Source organism: Salvelinus sp. IW2-2015, linkage group LG27, assembly GCF_002910315.2.
Source record: "Salvelinus sp. IW2-2015 linkage group LG27, ASM291031v2, whole genome shotgun sequence".
Taxonomy (NCBI): domain Eukaryota; kingdom Metazoa; phylum Chordata; class Actinopteri; order Salmoniformes; family Salmonidae; genus Salvelinus; species Salvelinus sp. IW2-2015.
Genome location: NC_036867.1, coordinates 33,719,761 through 33,740,363, shown reverse-complemented (window position 1 = coordinate 33,740,363; position 20,603 = coordinate 33,719,761). Strand labels below are relative to the sequence as shown.

The window sequence follows — 20,603 nt, the reverse complement described above, 5'->3', positions numbered from 1 at the left end:
TTTTTCATTATTCATTACATGTGAAGGTCATTTGAGAAYTTCAGGGGTTTGGCAGTGACGGTGGCCKAGGTAGTAGGACACGTACCGCTGTTCCCGGGGCCACTCGGGACACGATCACAGGCATCTTCTGGTCCAGCCCACCCTTCACATTGAATCCAAATCGTCCTTGTTCGTCGGGGCACATTTTAATGAACACCAGATTGTCATGAGGAAGCACTCCATTGGGCTGTGAGAGTGGGAAGAAACACAGAGCACAAAACAACGTTTTAGTCAAACGAAGCGACAGCGTGTGCGCGCGAGTGTGCGTCCGTGCGCGCGGAGGTCTCTCTCCTACCATAGTCTTGTCTTCTGACAGAGGCGTGTCGTACAGCTCATTGATGTGGTCGTCCAACTCCTGCTGAGAGTGGGACTGGGACTGGCTGGACAGAGGCCTCCTGGTCTGCTTAGGGGGAAGAGRGGGCGGCTGGCCGTCGATGGTCGAGTCTGGTGACCTGGACACAGACAAATCCAAATGAGTCCTTGCGGCAGAATTCYAATACAGAATACATATTCAAACCTCAACCCAGTGCTGGCTTTATTGAGAAACAAGTCAATAAATACATAAATTAAGCGTGTTATTGCGTGTGCTTTCCCCCTTTTTGAGGGTTATATGTGAACCTGGAAACACACACGCTTAGTCGAGAGCTCTCTGACTCAACATTAACTACACAGTGGAAACTGTAACGTTCCAGAGCTTAACCTCTCAATGGAATATGGTCCTTTCACCTGACCCCATTTCTCAYAAGGCAATGATCATCTTCTGTGTACACTGAATCATTACAGGGKTCAGTCAGAGCAGAGGYTTTTCTCAGTTCATAGGAACTCTTCCCCCTTATTTCCTATCYTTGCTCAGTGCTATAGCCTCAACCTGTGGACTAGAACAACTTACTAGCCCCTTGGAGAGGCGCTGTGTGTCCAACCAGCATATTACCCTCAGCTTGAGAGCATCCATGTTYTCTAGCCTGCTGTCTGCCTCGGAGCAGCCCTGAGCTGCACTGGAGGAGGTTAACTGGTTGGGACAGCACTCACCAAAATAAACAGTGTCTAGCGCTATGGACTCCTCAAAAGGAGTCACAGAGATGCACAGAGGACCACAGAGAGCGATAAGGTCAAAAACGACAGGCACAGGTACACTGAGGAAGTGCCTATCCAAAGAAAGAGGGAAACAGCGAGCGAGCGAGAGAGAGAAGAGAGAGAGAGAAAAAAAAACGATCCAAGTCGAAACAAACACACCAAACCACTTCAAAGAATTCTGCTCTTTCAGAGAATACTGTCTGTGTGTCACTATCCTTCACAAGAGTGAAAGAGAAACGAGGTAATGGCATATTTCCTTGATGTTATGAGAAGATTTGCAATGGTTCAGCCCACTCTGTCTGTGTTATTAACATAACAAGCATTCACCATTGTGATGTGCCTGCAGCCCCAACCTACTGCTGCAGCTCTTTGGCTTCGGCCTGCCTGCCAAGCACCAACCTCATTATGGACGCTTAAATGACAGCCATGAAAGAGACCTATTTTGTAGTCGTCAGGCAGCCGGAGCTTGGTGCTACAGCCCCGGGATATTTACATAATAAAAACAAATGGTTTGTAAAGACATCGAAATTAGAGGGCGGTGTGTGTGTGTGTGTGTGTTTGTGTGTATGTGTGTTTACGGTATGAGGACATTCAACCCGATCAAGTCTCGATGAAAGAGATGCTRATGGCCTGGTCTTTTGGTTTGAAAATTCAAAAGGCACATCTGAGCTGATCTTTGTTGCAGGTGCATGGTAACAGTTGAATAAGATGAGAAAAAAGAAGAAACATGGACACCGCTCTTGATAGTATCACMCAACGCTCAACGCTCTGACGGAGGCCTTGAGGCCGATACCTAAAGCTTATAAATTAAAGAGCAGTGATACTATCAAGAGCGGTGCCCATGTTTCTTKTTTTTTCTGATGTTTTGGTTTGAAATGACTCAGGGCTGTGTGTGCGTGGGCGTGTGTGGCAGACAGACTTACGGGGTAGAATCTAGGCTGATGGAGTTGGCCTGAGTTGAGGAGGCTGACTTGTGATTGGTGAAGGTCGGGCAGGGCGAGGCATGGTCGTAGTAGAGCACATGGTCCAGCAGGTGTCCCACGGAGGACGGCCGCAGGCGCTCTTGTGCAAACTTGGAGTTCCTGCTGAGACAAGAGGAGAGAGGAGGAGGGAGGGCCATGTAAGGTACCCGAGTGTACTGTCATCCAAGGTTATTTAGAGTTACTTGACATCYCTCCTCCTCCTCAACAGTAGGTTACATCTATAGCCCAATTTCCTTTACCCTCCGTCTCCCCGAAGTGTGCACTTGTTCAGTCCCGCTCATGGATTTGACACTAAGGAATGTACTGTTTGCTTACACTACGGGTTAGGGCTACTCACTGGTTGGGGGTGCCTGGTGGGGAGCGTGTGGGCAGGCTCTGGGTCTCCAGGCGGTCGTCAGACAGAGAGGCTCTGGAGTTCCGGCTGACTGACTCCCAGTCCATCCCTCCACCCATCACCCTCCTCACCAAGGGCTTACTGGGAGACCTGATGGGTTGATGATATGGAGGTCATTGTTATTGATAGATTAGATTGCAGCAGGTAACATGTTCATCAGATTTCAATTAAGCAGGATGAGAACGGTTTCCCACTCATTAGACTTTTGCTCCTTATTCAGTGTAAGATTCCTCCATCCCCGTCTCTTCATGTTCTCACATTTCTGACGTCATTCTCTTAGTATCAGTAAGCAATAGTGTCACTTCATTTGGGCTTCAGAATGTGTCTTACCTGGCGAACACCCTGTCCTTGATGCCCTTCTCCTTGCCGTACTGGACAGACTGCACCTCTGTCCTACCACTGCATATAACACAGAAACACGATCTTTTWAACATTTAATGGAAAACACTCACCACCAACCTCTGCCCTCACACTTTCATTTCCTGGAATAAGAGGGGACCAAACCAGTGTTGCACTACCTACTTTTTTAGACATTTTATAAATGTGTGTAGTGAGCCAGCAGGACATATTAAGGAGGGACACGCCCCAGTGTGTGAAACCACAGCTCTCTTTACTCTGTCACATTATTTGTCAGTCACTCATATGTCGTGACATGGCATTGGGAAAGCTGGGAGGACTGGAGCTTTGGGTCTCTACTGGCAGTTGTAGGAGTCACAGTAAACATATTCCTGTGTTATGCAAACCAGCCCACACGATTTCTGTGATACGCGGCACAATGGGTCAAATGGCACCGCCGTGATTAGTACAAAAATGTAAATATGCTTCAGCAAAATTATGATGGTATTATCCTGATGGCAACACCAATTAGGGAGGACTGGATCTGAACTGAGTGAGTCAGGGGGAATTGAAAGGATTAGGTAATGTGTAGCCTACACTTAGAAAAAAAGGTGCTATCTAGAACCAAAAAAGGGTTCTTCGGCTTTCCCCATAGGAGAACCCTTTGAAGAACCCCTTTTGGTTCTAGGTAGAACCTTTTGGGGATTTCATGTAGAACTCTTTCCACAGAGGGTTCTACATGGAACCAAAACGCATTCTACCTGGAACCAAAAAGGGTTCTTCAATGGGGACAACCGCAGAACCCTTTTTCTAAGAGTGTACTGTTTTCCCTGGTGAGGTTTAGACACCTTCAGGCAGCAGCTATACAGTTACACACACTATCGCTCACAAGACTCATGTAAACATTGACAAACAAACACAAACTTAGCGGGAAAAGCTGMTTGAAACGCCATCATTACAGCCAGTTCTGCCTGCTGTGKTCCCAWCTTGATCACTGACTCTCTRTCAAAACACATTTMAATATGCAACCTCAGCACCAAGGACCAAATCGGCTAAAGGCTAACGTCACCAGAGACTATGCACTTCAAAATGGCACCATATTCCCTACATGGTACACTCCGTTTGACCAGGGCCTGGTCTAAAGTAGTGCACTTTATAAGGAATAGGGTGCCATTTGGGACARAGRGACACATTCCCCAGGCCCACTCACCAGTAGCGGTACTTGGAGCCCAGTTGGAAGACATGTGCAAAGAAGTTCTTCTGTGGTGGTAAGGGTCGGTCCAGTCTGAAGAAGGTGTGGTGCTCTACACAGGCCTTCCATAGGTTCTTACAGGCTCGGTAGTTCACCATGTTAAAGGCTAACAGCGCCTCACGGCTCTCATTCTGGAGAGGGAGGGAGAGAGAGGGAGGGCGAGAGAGAGAGAGAAAGAGAGGGTGAGGGCAAGAGAGCGAGGGAGAGGGCGAGAGAGAGAGAAAGAGAGGATGAGAGAGCGAGAGGTCAGTGGTGGGCTCAGCACACTTAGGTGTACAGTACAGCATGAAGCATGGTACAGTAGGTGTGTGTGATTATCACACATGATCAACTGATGTCACACAGATCTAGCTAAAAGAACACGGATACAGAGGAAGAAATCACCCTTTGACTTGCATAGCGGCCATGAGATGGCTTCGTCTAGGCCAGACGCTATGGTGTGCTCTGTAATACTTCTCTACTCGGATACATGAATTATAGTGCATGACATCATTTAATCTAGATATCAAGTACWGTACAACTGCTTTCAAAGGTCTCCTTGGCTTGCATTATTCAACCAGGTGTTTTTGTGTGTCTTCCACTACCAGACGCCCTAGTTGGGATCAAATCCTTTTAGATTTAGTTTCATATGACCAGCCTAGCGCACACACAACGTGCATTATGTATTCTCCAATATGAATAATGATGAGAGAGAATTTGAGCTCGCACAATACTGCCCTACCAAGCAGAAAGGCGGTAACTGCTCATAGCTTGGAACTGAGAGAAATGGCTTTTATTTACCTCGGTTTCACAGTAACTTTACGCAGTTACTGCTAACATGAACCCCATTTTCTCCAAAACACAGTACAATAGAGGCAGGATACTTGTCCACATGATTAAGCATGTATTTAATGTAGCAAAAATGACATCAACCAAATGAGCAGTTACTGCCTTTTTGCTCGGTAGGGCAGAATAGTAGGGATGCAATCACAGTTGAAACCAGGACATACTTACCAATGCTCTTCGGAGTTGAATAAAAAACTGTCTACATTTAAACGAGATCTTTACAATCTGTAGCCTGAAAGAAAGAAAAAGAAGCTTTTACCACCCARAGGAAGGAATCTCTCATTTATTTCCTACATAATAGAGACCTTATCCAGTATTCTGAAGCCACTGGATAAGCTTATAGAATACATACTCCCCTTTGCCACCCATGTTATCATCCATAAGAATCCCCTCCATTCTTCAATCAGAAACAAATCATTTTCAGGTGTTCTAAAGTTCCATTGTGCCTGCTGGCCTATTTCCCTGGTTCCTTAAAGCATGACTCAGAAAGAGAATCTAAATATAGACCGCACTGTCGCAACCTGACACAATTACACTATTACTCATTTCTGCAGAAGTCTCTTTTCATGAAGATAAACTCTTCCTGTACTGTACCATCAAAGGGAGTAGGGCAAGATCAAACAGTGGGGAGAGGGCTCATGTTGTCACATTACAGTAGAGCTAGAGTAAGTTATGGCTGACTCTGGGCCACGAAAAGTAGCAGAGCATCATAAACGCTATTCATCCATAACCGCTTTCATGCTATGTTTGCTACTACTGTTTGTTACTTAAAATTAAGCAATAAGGCCAATATACCACGGCTAAGGGCTGTTCTTATCCACGATGCAACGCGGAGTGCCTGAAAACAGCCCTTAGCCATGGTATATTGGCTTTATACCACAAACCCCCGAGGTGCCTTATTGCTATTATAAACTGGTTACCAATGTAATTAGAGCAGTACAAATAAATGTTTTGTCATACCCATGGTAAACGGTCTGATATACCACAGCTGTCAGCCAATCAGCGTTCAGGGCTCGAACCACCCAATTTATAATACTCCTTAGGTTCTGTGTGTCTCATCCAATGGCTCCCCTATATGGAGAATGTGGCTGAATGTGGAAACATACTCAATTGATTTGACTCACCATGGAAAGCAGTTGATTCGTACCCTGTTCTTATAGGTGACAATCCCAGTTGACATCACTCCGATTAAAATCTCTGTGTTGCTTTGATCCTGTAACGGAGGAGGGGAAAGAGGGACAAGGAGGATTGTAAGGTGCCCAGCTTTCTGACTCCCTATGGATGGGTTCTACTTAACAGAGGTTGACTGGGGAGCATAGTATGCGTGCATCACTCCATTTCACACCTGAACACTTACCCTTGCATAGTGCAATTCGACTCCATAGAGCTCTAGCGTCCGTGCTGTGTTTAGATAATTGAACTCTGACTGGGCAGGAGGCAGTCCCCTGAAAGGAAAAAGAGTGAGAGTGCGAGATAGGGAGAGAGAGCGAGAGAGAGACACTTTATTTGGCTCCACACAGGCCATTCAGAGAGCAGGCCTCCCTACCATCTACGTGAGAAGATAAACAATGACAGCCCTTGTTCTGACCTGGGCACAAAGTCTGAGCCGCCTCAACCTCAGCTGCAGTGAATGAGCAGAGTTCATCCCTGTTTAATCTACAAGTTATTTGATATTTTCTGTGCATTTCCCATTTTACACCAATGTATCCACACACTCACACAATATCAGTTGAGAGACTGCGTCTTACTTGTGTTGCTGATGCTGTTTGGCAATCTCTTTCTCAAAGTCTTGTGGTGCGTTGGGGATGAAAGAGTATTCGGAGAGGTAGCCGGGCAAGTTCTCGTCCTGACTGTAGTCCCCTAGCTCAGCTGCAACACAACACAAAGCACACAGTGTGTGAGTGTGTAAGTGCGAGTGTACGTGTGTGTGTGTGTGACACAGAGCACAATGAGGCCTTTAATCCTCTCCTTCGCTCCCTCCTGCACAGCTCCCATTCATTCACTCATTTTCTGGTCAAACTTCTCCTTTGTGTGCAAACGGAAAGAAGCAGGACGTTTGCAGCTTGAGAGGAGCCAAACACTTGCCTTTTTCTGTTGTCAATGTTTAGAAAAGAGAGACAGAGTCCTCCTGCTGAGTGTCTCAGTGTTTCCATACTGTATAAACAGTCTGCCCTCTTCCCAAACCGCACCCTATTCCCTAAATAGTGCACTACTTTTGACCAGGGCTCATAGGGTTCTGGTCAAAAATAGTGCACTATATACGGAACAGGGTGCCATTTGGGACACGGGCCCGTCTTCCATAATGAAAAGGGAGCAGACATGAGGAAGTTGGGGGTTAAGTGCCTCTATTTCCGAAGCACTTTAAGAAAAGTATGTAGCACAATAATGTGAATCAATTAATAAAGAGCCTCGCTCTTTCATTTTAATAGAAACTACATCAGTATGTGAACACAGAGGGAAAATGAACAGTAATAGCCCAGTATACACTAACTATCCTGGTCAGAATTGTGACTGACAGACAGACTGGCACTTGTGAAATGTCCCCCATTCTATTGTTGTTATTACAGTAATTGCGGTGAGACCACCATGGCCACTTCCATTTCCTCCTGTGACCTCTATACCTCCCACATAGCATGATACGTTTACTACAACCCCACGAGGGTGTCAGCCAGCCAGTCAGCCAGTGATCCCAGCCATCCAGTCCGCCAGTCAGCCAATTATCCCYGACATCCAGTCAGCCAGCAAGCCAGCCAGCCAGCCAGCCTATTAAGCTAACAACCAATGAGCAGTGTTCTTCTTCCCTGCTGCCAGCCTGGTTGTGGTGATTGTGCTGTTACTCCTCCCTCTCAGCGGCGTATTGGGGTCAATGTGTAAACAAAGACCCGCAGCAGTCAGGCTACATGAAAGCTGCATCATTACAAGCCAAGTACAGTGTGAAGTAGTATTACAGTTGTGTTTCGGTCTGAGGTTTCTAAGCTACTGTAATAGTCTGATCCCCCATACTCTCAATTCTTGAAATCACATGGTGGATATTAGGAGGGTGATAGGGAAAATACACTATTGAACATATTCTATCATTAGTACAGTTAGTTACAAGGTTTCAGGCAGAATCTATGCGACCATAAGTCAGTAGTATAGTTCTAGTTGAATAGCTGAGAGGAATAATTGAAGTACTTACACTGAACAGCGTATGAAGCAAGAAGAGCGGCTGTGATGTATGGACACGGCAGTCTGCGAGCCGAGGATTCAGTTATAACTCAAATTCACTACATGAATATTATTACAAATGTTTGAATAAACCAACCAAATACAAATCCACACTCACCTTCCACTAAGTATGTCCTGTTTAATCTGCAAAAAGTACTGGTACCTAAAGGGGACCCAAAACAGCAAGATGAATACAGGGCTTTTAAGTCCCCTTATAATCAAACGGTATTGAGAATAGCATAGAGGAAGGCCTATAGTGTACTGCCTATTTCTTCCACAATGCCACCCATTAAGCACGTACCTTGTATACTCCTCCTGAAGTTTATTGGGGTCGGTTACAAAGAATTTAACCCTAAAATTTAAACTGTGTGGAGACCCCCCTGAAGAAAAACAAACAACCAGGTTAATGGAACTAAAACGAGCAATAAATATAATATTGAAAATACTAGAGAATATTCCAAATGTATCAAACATACTTTTTAATTGCTTTCTTATGGGTTTGGTTGGATCCAGCCACCTCTGTAAAATATGGATGAAGACAACCTCAGACACAAGAGGGAAAATAGGCCATAAAGAAATGAAGATGCATTAAGATTTTAACTCAAAACATTAGAGCAAGTTCAGAATAGAAATGGAACTGTTCTGCGAGACTGCATCATCCAAAATATACATATGTATAAAAGTCTGAATTTCTGCTGTCACAAATGAATATTTGCATTGTTATTTGTGAACTTTCAGAAACACAATCTGTAGCCTCTACACACTATTCTAGCCGCTGTTTCAACTCCATTGTTTGCAGATCATGACCCATAATCGTCTTAGTATCTCAATCTGTTTCCTGCAGAAACGCCACAGTTTGCTGACAGGGCTGGAGAGAGCCTATTCATGAGATGCTGCTATGCTGCCAATCAGAGTATTTGAGGGGATCAGCCAGAGCAGGGCTCTGCGTAGATCCGCTAATCCTGATCACATAATAATTAGTCATTTCGGAAGCCAGTTGATTTGCAGATCAGTGATTCTGCACCGTCCGACTGCAATGTAGTCTAACGTGCACAATCTCATGGCCTTCCCTAATCTCTTGCGACAGCCTGTCGAAACAAACGAGTCAATCGAGCAGCTAGCTAGTTACCTAGCGTACGCAAGATTTGGTTCTGGATTCCGATAAGAGGCCTCACCTGACTGTTTGAGGAGTCGTTGGCCAGGTGTAGYCCGAAGTAGTCTCTCTCCGTCAGCTCCAGGTGTTTGAACACTATATCCAGCAGGACCTGTCCTTGATCGTGCTTCTGCAGGGAGAGAAACCAGACAAGACCGTCAAAATTCTGTAGTACAGATATATGACTATCTCATAATAAAGATGACTGAAGCAACATAGGACTGGGAAGTGTGTTGGCCATAAAGCGATTGACACCTCCAATACAGAGTAGCCTAAAAATACTTAATTGATAGAGGGTTATTGCAAAACTATCACACAAGTATGTGTAATGCTTACCCTACTGGGTTTCTAACTGGAGGTTGGGCATTGTAAGCGTTTCACAACAAGGTCTCACAGCCTGCTTTCTAGAAGTGTCAGGGCAATGTGCAGCCACAGGCTTCCGGAACACAGAACCAGACCATGTATTATTTACAGAAAGCTGGGAGAAGGAAGGAACACAAATTATACTACACACAGTGACTTCTGTTTGCCTGATTTGATTGGCCCATGTCATATAGGCTACCCACTAGGCTACTATTTTTGTAATTTTTTATTTCACATTTATTTATTTATTGGGGCGGCAGGTAGCCTAGTGGTTAGAGTGTTGGACTTGTAACCAAAAGGTTTCAAGATCGAATCCCCGAGCTGACAAGGTACACATCTGTCGTTCTGCCCCTGAACAAGGCTGTTCCTAAGCCGTCATTGAAAATAAGAATGTGTTCTTAACTGACTTGCCTAGTTAAATAAAGGTATTAAATAAAGTATAATTTTATTTTTTATTAACCAGGTAGGCTAGTTGAGAACAAGTTCTCATTTACAACTGCGACCTGACCAAGATAAAGCAAAGCAGTGCGACAAAAACAACAACACAGAGTTACACATAAACAAACGCACAGTCAAAAACACAATAGACAAATCTATGTACAGTGTGTGCAAATGTAGAAGAGTAGGGAGGTAAGGCAATAAATAGGCCATGGAGGCGAAATAATAAAAATGTAGCATTAACACTGGAGTGATAGATGTGCAGATGATGATGTGCAAGTAGAGATACAGGGGTGCAAAAGAGCAAGAAGATAAGTAAGAATATAGGGATGAGGTAGTTGGGTGTGATCGGTAGCTATAAGACTCCAGCTTCAGTGATTTTTGCAATTCGTTCCAGTCATTGGCAGCAGAGAACTGGAAGGAAAGGCAGCCAAAGGAAGTGTTGGCTTTGGGGATGACCAGTGAAATATACCTGCTGGAGCGCGTGCTAAGGGTGTGTGTTGCTATGGTGACCAGTGAGCTGAGATAAGGCGGGGCTTTACTTATAAGCATAGACTTATAGATGACCTGGAGCCAGTGGGTTTGGCGACGAATATGTAGTGAGGGCCAGCCAACGAGAGCATACAGGTCGCAGTGGTGGGTAGTATATGGGGCTTTGGTGACAAAACGGATGACACTGTGATAGACTACATCCAGTTTGCTGAGTAGAGTGTTGGAGGCTACTTTGTAAATGACATCGCTGAAGTCAAGGATCGGTAGGATAGTCAGTTTTACGAGGGTATGTTTGGCAGCATGAGTGAAGGAGGCTTTGTTGCGAAATAGGAAGCCAATTCTAGATTTAATTTTGGATTGGAGATGCTTAATGTGAGTCTGGAAGGAGAGTTTACAGTCTAACCAGACACCTAGGTATTTGTAGATGTCCACATATTCTAAGTCAGAACTGTCCAGAGTAGTGATGTTAGTCGGGCGGGAGGGTGCAGGCAGCAATCGGTTGAAGAGCATGCACTTAGTTTTACTTGCATTTAAAAGCAGTTGGAGGTTTGTTAGCACAGTGTCCAAAGAAGGGCCTGATGTATACAGAATGGTGTCGTCTGCATAGAGGTGGATCAGAGAATCACCAGCAGCAAGAACAACATCATTGATATATACAGAGAAAAGAGTCGGCCCGAGAATTAAAGCCTGTGGCACCCCCATAGAGACTGCCGGAGGTCCGGACAACAGGCCCTCCGATTTGACACACTGAACTCTATCTGAGAAGTAGTTGGTGAACCAGGTGAGGTAGTCATTTGAGAAGCCAAGGCTATTGAGTCTGCCGATAAGAATGCGGTGATTGACAGAGTCAAAAGCCTTGGCCAGGTCGATGAAGACGGCTGCACAGTACTGTCTTTTATTGATGGCGGTTATGATATCGTTTCGGACTTTGAGCGTGGCTGAGGTGCACCCATGACCAGCTTGGGAAACCAGATTGCATAGTGGAGAAGGTACGGTGGGATTCGAAATGGTCGGTGATCTGTTTGTTAACTTGGCTTTTGAAGATTTTAGAAAGGCAGGGCAGGATGGATATAGGTCTATAACAGTTCGGGTCTAGAGTGTCTACCCCTTTGAAGAGGYGGATGACAGCCGCAGCTTTCCAATCTTTGGGGATCTCAGACGATACGAAAGAGAGGTTGAATAGGCTAGTAATTGGGGTTGCAACAATTTCGGCGGATAATTTTAGAAAGAGAGGGTCCAGATTTGTAGGGATCCAGAGTTTGCAGCTCTTTCAGAACATCAGCTGGGCAAGTTGCTGCAGCAGGTGCTCAGATGTTGGCCGGGGTCGGGGTAGCCAGGTGGAAAGCATGACCAGCCGTAGAAAAATGCTTATTGAAATGATCGATTATCGTAGATTTATCGGTGGTGACAATGTTTCCTATCCTCAGTGCAGTGGGCAGCTGGGAGGAGGTGCTCTTATTCTCCATGGACTTTATTCGATGCTAATGCAGAACGCCACAGGATGTTTTTGTGCTGGTCAAGGGCAGTCAAGTCTGGGGTGAACCAAGGGCTATATCTGTTCTTAGTTCTACATTTTTTGAACGGGGCATGCTTATTTAAGACAGTGAGGAAAGCCCTTTTAAAAGAGAAACTAGGCATCCTCTACTGACGTGATGAGGTCAATATCCTTCCAGGATACCCGGGCCAGGTCGATTAGAAAGGCCTGCTCACTGAAGTGTTTTCGGGAGCGTTTGACAGTGATGAGGGGTGGTCGTTTGACCCTGTACCCATTACGCATGCAGGCAATGAGGCAATGATTGCCTTGCCTTGTTGAAGACAGCAGAGGTGTATTTAGAGGGCAAGTTGGTTACGGATTCAGGGTTGTACTTGAAAATTTGTGTGAGATTGAGGGCCTCTAGCTTAGGTTGTAGGACGGCCGGGGTGTTAAGCATGTCCCAGTTTAGGTCACCTAACAGTACGAACTCTGAAGATAGATGGGGGGCAATCAATTAATATATGGTGTCCAGGGCACAGCTGGGGGCTGAAGGGGGTCTATAACAAGCGGCAACGGTGAGAGACTTGTTTCTGGAAAGGTGGATTTTTAAAAGTAGAAGCTCGAATTTTTTGGGCACAGACCTGGATAGTATGACAGAACTCTGCAGGCTATCTCCGCCCCCTTCGGCAGTTCTATCTTGTCGGAAAATGTTATAGTTAGGGATGGAAATGTATGGATTTTTGGTGACCTTCATAAGCCAGGATTCAGACACGGCTAGGACATCCGGGGTTGGCGGAGTGTGCTAAAGCAGCTAAAGCAGTGAATGAAACAAACTTAGGGAGGAGGCTTCTAATGTTAAAATGCATGAAACCAAGGCTTTTACCGTTTACAGAAGTCAACAAATGAGAGRGCCTGGGGAATGGGAGTGGTGCTGGGGGCTGCAGTGCCTGGGTTAACCTCTACATCACCAGAGGAACAGAGGAGGAGTAGGATAAGGCACGGCTAAAGGCTATAAGTTGTCTAGTGCGTTCGGAACAGAAAGTAAAAGGAGCAGATTTCTGGGCGCGGAAGAATAGATTCAAGGCATAATGTACAGATAAGGGTATGGTAGGATGTGAATACAGTGGAGGTAAACCTAGGCATTGAGTGACGATGAGAGAAGTTTTGTCTCTAGAGGCACCATTTAAGCCAGGTGAGGTCACCGCATGTGTGGGGGGTGGAACAAAATGGCTAGCTAAGGCATATTGAGCAGGGCTGGAGGCTCTACAGTGAAATAAGACAATAATCACTAACCAAAACAGCAATAGACAAGGCATATTGACATTAGGGAGAGGCATGTGTAGCCGAGTGATCATAGGCTCCAGTGAGTAGCTAGGCGAGCTGGAGACACTGCGATTCAGACAGCTAGCGGGCCGGGGCAGGCAGGATAGCAGATGGGCCTTCGGGGGACGTCGCAACGGAAGAGCCTGTTGAAACCCCCTCGGAACGGTTACGTCGGCAGACCAGTCGTGATGGATCGGCGGGGCTCTGTGTCAGCAGTAAAAGGGTCCAGGCCAATTGGCAAAATACGTATTGTAGCCCAAGAATTGGCTGATGGACCTCTTCAGCTAGGCGGGAGATGGGCGTAGCTCGAGGCTAGCTCCAGGCTAACTGGTGCTTGCTTCGGGACAGAGACATTAGCCAGGAGTAGCCACTCGGATAGCAGCTAGCTAGCTGCGATGATCCGGTGTAAAGGTTCAGAGCTTGCGGTAGGAATCCGGAGATGTGGTAGAGAAAAAGCAGTCCGATATATTCTGGGTTGATATCGCGCTGTGCAGACTGGTAGGAATTGACTGGGCTGAGGCTGGCTGATGTCCGAGTTAACGGTGATGACCGCTAGCAGTGGCTAACTGACTACTAGCTAGTTAGATGGCCAGCTTCTGATGGTGGTTCCGGTTCTAAATTGTAAAAAAAAGCAGATCTGTACCACATTGGTTGAGGCGGGTTGCAGGAGAGTATGTTCAGTCCGTAGATGGAAATTGAGATTTAAAATATATATAAAAATATATACGACGAAAAATATATATACATGGGACAAGACAAACAGACGTCCTAGTAGTAGGAAGACCATTGGTCCGAACATGGAGCCTTGAGGAACACCATACTTCTCAATCTCAACTGAGGCTCCACAATCACAGTCTACCTTGTAATGCCAACCAGGCAGGAAAGCAGAAAAAGCACGTTTCAATCACCTAACTACATACGCCAATCTCTCAGTAATGTAAAGAAACCGGACCAACCAGTTGACTGGCATGTTCAGTGACATAGTGATTTTCATGGAGCTTCACTATGTTCCCATGCACTGAAAGGAAGTACTTCCATGACTGTGTAACTGGCAGTAAGTGATCAATAATGTAGAGGAAATGAATAATAACTGAAAATCTTTAAGTATCTGCATAAATTAGTAAACACCACTAGGGCTGTGGCAGTCATGACATTTTGTCAGACGGTTATTGTCATGCAATAGTAAGAAGGATGTAATTGAACTTAACTGAATGAAATAGAAGGATATTTTTCCCATTACAGAGCGAGTGCGCATATGAAGTGGCTATGTCGAGTGTAAAAGTGATCATTTGAAACAAGTCCTATACGCTAGATTTTGAGTTATTTGGCAACTTTAGTTATGAATGATACAAACCTCAATGTCTTAGAAATCAAAACATATATGATGCGACTATAGGCTATTGATGATTTGACAAAGTCGCCCAAAAAAAGAAGCTTGCGCACTTTTCCTTGCCTCAGGCTGCACAGCTGTTCTCTCATCAAGTGATCCTATTTTCACCCATCAGACTATTTTCAATTTAATCCTGTCTTTACAAATATGTCAAATTAGTTTTGATTTAGATTGGCCCATTATCAAATGGGCAGGAACAGGTGGTGGGGGAGCCATCCGTATGCACGCAAATAGGCTACTTCGGTTTTATAGCGGAGCTGTGCTTAATATGAGCAGCTGAGAAATAAATATAACACTTATTTCACTTGCTGCGAGACAGGTGATAATCCGCCCACACTCTGTATGCCATGGGCTCTCCAACCCTGTTCCTGCCGCTACCCTGTACTTCATTTGGGAAACTAATTGAAATCTGTTCAGGAACTTCAATATGAAACATATTTCACTAAACTGTTGACAGCCCCTCTGCGTGCTGAAGAAAGCAATAAAGGAGAGAGAGGAGGAGATGGAAACGCACGGTGGTGAGATATTCTGTAGCTAAAAGGTCATTTGTCACCCAATGAATAATACTTTAAAAAAAAGCCCTATTACTAGGCCATTCAAAATCAAAATTCACTACAGTTGTAGGATAACTATTAGCACAATCAATGAACCAACAGCATCGCCTAGGGCTATAAGTTCCCTCCCAGACACGTGGATAGAAATTTTGGAGCGTAGCATAAGGTAACCAGACCACCCAGTATGCATAATGATACACTCAAAGGCGATTACTCGAATGTGTTTAATTTTGGAGTTGAGGCTAGACCGATTATGGACCAAAGACATCTTCAATCTGTTTCATTTTTTTGCCATGCGTAATATGCGGAAGGCTATATTGTATAACGGCACAATTATCATTTTGATTCATAAGCTCTAATATCCATATGGGTGTTTTGAATGAATCATCACCTTAGAAAGTGCTGTCCATTTCGTTGTGTTAGGCTTTGAAACAACATCCACAGGGACCATGTTTCACACTCAGTTTCAACCTGCTGTTGAACTCCTTTCTTCAAGTTGTTTTAAAAGCACATGCTGTTTTGATGATAAGTGTTTGATGTGATTTGAGACTCCATTTGCATTGCTCTCAGAGTGGTTAGAGGGACAACAGAGCCCTGAGTACCAGGCCATTAGCACCCTGACCGGTAGCGAGTTAGGTACTACCACAACATGTCCAGAGTGCATAAGAGGAGATTACGAGTCACGTGGAATTTTACAACAGTCATGACTCATGACTGCCCGTGTGGCGGTTATACGGTAACCGCAACAGCCCTAAACACCACACACAAGTCTATGTGGCGCCAACGGGTCAAATCAGAGTGCTGTGCGTCAACCTGGAGATGAGCTCTAACCATAGCGTTCAGCAGCTATCAGGTCATACTCTGTCCAGCCACTAGGCTAATGCACAGCAGCCACGTTGGGAACCAAACTACCTAGCTAACGAGGGGCTTTACTGAAACTCTCCAGCTCTAGAAGTTAAACAGATGCCTGTTAGAAGCCTTCTTGTAGATTCCCTGTGCAGTGCAAGTATTGGAGGTGGGGCAAGCATGGCGGTAGAATGCCAGAGGACATGATAATGGAGCTGTCACTTGTCATTCAGTACTGACTTCACCTGTGTATACATGATGTGTGTCTGTGCACACTGGATGGTTCCCAGAGGATAGAACCCACATCAACGCCAACAAAGTATATGAAACACATATGCACACAAACATGAGGGCCTGTATTCACCTAATCCTGACTGGCAGTGAAGCCTTGACCTGGTTCAGCCCCGCATGGCACTAGTAAAGACAGAGGACTCCAGAATGACAGCTCTGTAGTCCCTGAAATGAACTTCATGACCAGGGGATTAGTGGGCAGCAGCAGAGCAGATTTATTTGACCCAGAACAGAACAAAGAGTATCGCGGCAACAGAGATGGTCGGGGGTTAGACTGAGGTGCTATGTGTGTGTGTGTTGTAATTAGAGTACCTCACAGAGGGGAATGCATTAACATTGTGCCTCTCTGCCCCCGTTCCCCACAGTACACCACACGGGCCAGATATCCCCCACGCTTGGCTTGGAAAAGCCATTTTGATGTGTACAGTTCAGTCCTGGTGTAAGTGTTTTACTCCATTGGCTAGTAACACCTGGAGTCTCTTTTTAAACCAGAATGCCAGACATTCTGATATGTCTCTGCAATGCTGCTATTAATGACAGATATCTCCTTTGGTCCCTACTACTACAATGCATCTGTATTTTAAAGTGCAATTCCATCACTTTTCAGCCACATTTTCATTATCTCCAGCACAATACCAGTGTCTATATACAGTGCATTCGGAAAGTATTCAGACGCCTGGACTTTTTCCATATTTTGTTACGTTACAGCCTTATTCTAAAATTGATTAAATTAAATGTCTTTCCTCATCAATCTAAACACAATACCCGATAATGACAGAGTGAAAACMGMTTTTTTGAAATGTTTGCACATTTGTGACCCGATTCAGGAAACTAGGCGTATGTCGCAAGTCACGACTTCCCAGGAGAGCCTTTTGAACATCATTTATTTTAATTTTTATCAAAATGCATTTTTTTTGTAGAAATGCCTTCTCAAATATGTGAACTTTCATGTGCCTTGATATCAAGCGTGCATGTCATCTGTAAATACGAATACAATTGTTAAATTATGAGCCTAGTTGGTTTAGCCACAGAAAAAGAGCAACCTTCCCGCTAGCCTTGATTGGCTGAGATAATGAGTGGGCTGGACATGCCGGGAGATGAGTTTGATGGCTGGCTTGCTAACTAACAATGAACCTAATGTTATTTGGTTAACTTTAGCTTGTTATGACAATCGGTTTGTATTGCTAGTAACGTTACTCTATGGATTGGGACTATAGTTCATTTTTTAGCTAGCTAACGTTAATGTGACATGTCTAAACAAAAGATCCCAAGTTAAAGCCTGCTGTTACCTAGCTAACATTAGCTGAGGTTAGGTGGCTGGCTTGCTAGCTAACATTAACTTAGAGTTGAAGTCGGAAGTTTACATACACTTAGGTTGGAGTCATTAAAACTCTTTTTTCAACCACTCCACAAATTTCTTGTTAACATACTATAGTTTTGGCAAGTCGGTTAGGACATCTACTTTGTGCATGTCAAAAGTAATTTTTCCAACAATTGTTTACAGCCAGATTATTTCACTTATAATTCACTGTATCACAATTCCAGTGGGTCAGAAGTTTACATACACTAAGTTGACTGTGCCTTTAAACAACTTGGAAAATTCCAGAAAAGTATGTCATGGCTTTAGAAGCTTCTGATAGGCTAATTGATGTAATTTGAGTCAAATGGAGGTGTAACTGTGGATCTATTTCAGGGCCTACCTTCAAACTCAGTGCCTCTTTGCTTGATATCATGGGGAAATCAGCCAAAACCTCTGCCAAAAAATTGTAGACCTCCACAAGTCTGGTTCATCCTTGGGAGCAATTTCCAAATGCCTGATGGTACCACGTTCATCTGTACAAACATAGTACGCAAGTATAAACACCATGGGACCACGCAGCCGTCATACCGCTCAGGAAGGAGAAGCATTCTGTCTCCTAGAGATTAACATACTTTGGTGTGAAAAGTGCAAATTAATCCCAGAACAACAGCAAAGGACCTTATGACGATGCTGGAAGAAACAGGTACAAAAGTATATATATCCACAGTAAAACGAGTCCTATATCGACATAACCTGAAAGGCCGCTCATCAAGGAAGAAGCCACTGCTCCAAAACCACCCCATCCCAACCGTGAAGCACGGGGGTGGCAGCATCATGTTGTGGGGGTGCTATGCTGTAGAAGGGACTGGTGCACTTCACAAAATAGATGGCCTCATGAGGTAGGAAAATTTGGTGGCTATATTGAAGCAACATCTCAAGACATCAGTCAGGAAGTTAAAGCTTGGTCACAAATGGGTCTTCCAAATGGACAATGACCCCAAGCATACTTCCAAAGTTGTGGCAAAATGGCTTAAGGACAGCAAGTTTGCCCCTGACTTGTGCTTCGTCCTCATCAAGCAGCGCTTCAGAAAGACCAGAGTGAACACTTTGTCTGAGATTGCTGGTGTTGTGAAGGACAGCACAGTGACAGGGGTCAACATCCCGCAGCTGGTTGGCCTGGAGGATGGTACGGTGCTTGTGGAAAGCTATGGCTGGCAACAACACCTGACTCCGTACTTCAGTGCCGCTGCCACAGATCAAGCAGTARCAGCACTTCAGGTAAAAAAATATTTTTCTTTGTATGAGGTTATTCTTATCTAAACTTGGGAGGTGAATTGATGTTGTGTAGGGTTGTAATGTCTCCAGATTTTTTTGTTATTCGCTGTTTTACACCTTCGATGCTCTGGAGCCTGGTGTTGTCGCCAAGGGGAGTTCGGACTGTCGGGACCAGGTTTCAGCTGAAGCGCAACGCTGACATCCTTCCTCCCATAGATGGTCTGCCTGTAAAAGCACCACCTGGACCGGACACAGCTAGACAAACTGTCTTTTTGACAAGATCAGGGAGTTTTGCGACGAAGAGGCTATGGACATCACATGCCCTGCACCAAAGTCAAGGGCAGGACAGAAACAGGCTCTCCGACTATAGATTCCCTTGTTAATGCGTAGTTATCAGCACTATCTGCAGTCCCTCTATTCACATGACTCTCTCCTAACACACACGCCGTACGTTGCTGATATTGTTGATATGTGTGGTCGTAACATGATTTTGTGAGATACCACAACAATATCATGTGACCGTATTAAGTGTCCACCACTTAAATATATGGCGCGTGCATCTGTTTATGTACTGTACATGTGTACCTCACTCAGGTTTCAACTCAGGTTGCATGGCCTTAACTTATGTATGGAATACTATGTGATAAGTGCATGTGTAACAGTATATAAAGTATGCTAATGTATTAGTGTGAAGGAATTTTGGCAGTGATATAAATTCCTTAAGTAAAAATACATTAAAGTACTACTTAAGAAGTTTACTTTACATTACTTTACTATTAATATTTTTGSCAACTTTTACTTCACTACATTTGTAAAGAAAATAATGTACTTTTTACTCCATACATTTTCCTTGACACCCAAAAGTACTCTTTACATTTTGACAAGAAAATTGTCAATTTCAAACACTTATCAAGAGAACATCCCTGGTCATCATACTGCCTCTGATCTGGCAGACTGACTAAACACAAATGCTTCGTTTGTAAATTATGTCTAAGTGTTGAAGTGTGCCCCCTGGCTATCCATCAAAAGAATACATTTGTGCCGTCTGGTTTAATATATGGAATTTGAAATTATTTACACTTTCACGCAAGTATGACAATGTAGTACTTATTCCACCACTGGATGTGGCTGGGGGTTATAGCATTTCTTTCACATGACCCATCAATTTAGACAAGTGTATCTGGCTCTAATCTAATATTTATAAAATATTTTTATCTGGACACTTTCTGTTTACCTGGAATGTTTCCTTAGTGTTTAGCACATGACCTCATGTGAATCCTTAAAGAGAAGGGTGGGGCTGGCTTAAGAGGGTGTGAACAATGCTGAATGGGTGTAGACAAAGGAGAGCTCTCTAGTAGGTACCAAAAAATTCAGAGGCCCTTTTCTCTAAACTTTCAAAGTAGAATTACTTTCACATAGTTCCTCAAAAATGCTGTGTATGATACACCATTTTGTAGCTCTGAGTCTCTATTTTTATCCAATGTAAAAAATAAAAATAAAATGAAATTCAAAGACCAAATCCAGGTGGCGAGTCACATTTATTAAAAATAAAGAACGAAAATACTTTATTTACATAAGTATTCAGACTCTTTGC

General features: G+C 44.3%; 1 protein-coding gene across 1 annotated transcript in view; it reads right to left on the bottom strand.

Annotated features, from left to right (window-relative positions):
- The window catches only part of LOC111953289 (tyrosine-protein phosphatase non-receptor type 4-like), a 38,024-nt gene that overhangs the window by 11,173 nt on the left and 6,248 nt on the right, over positions 1-20,603 (bottom strand). The window contains 15 exon segments of the mRNA XM_023972472.2: positions 86-226; positions 335-491; positions 2,037-2,198; positions 2,434-2,580; positions 2,821-2,889; positions 4,037-4,209; positions 5,072-5,135; positions 6,028-6,116; positions 6,261-6,348; positions 6,652-6,772; positions 8,082-8,134; positions 8,229-8,273; positions 8,412-8,490; positions 8,587-8,629; positions 9,286-9,393. Of these exon segments, the coding sequence (XP_023828240.1) occupies positions 86-226; positions 335-491; positions 2,037-2,198; positions 2,434-2,580; positions 2,821-2,889; positions 4,037-4,209; positions 5,072-5,135; positions 6,028-6,116; positions 6,261-6,348; positions 6,652-6,772; positions 8,082-8,134; positions 8,229-8,273; positions 8,412-8,490; positions 8,587-8,629; positions 9,286-9,393 (1,539 nt within the window).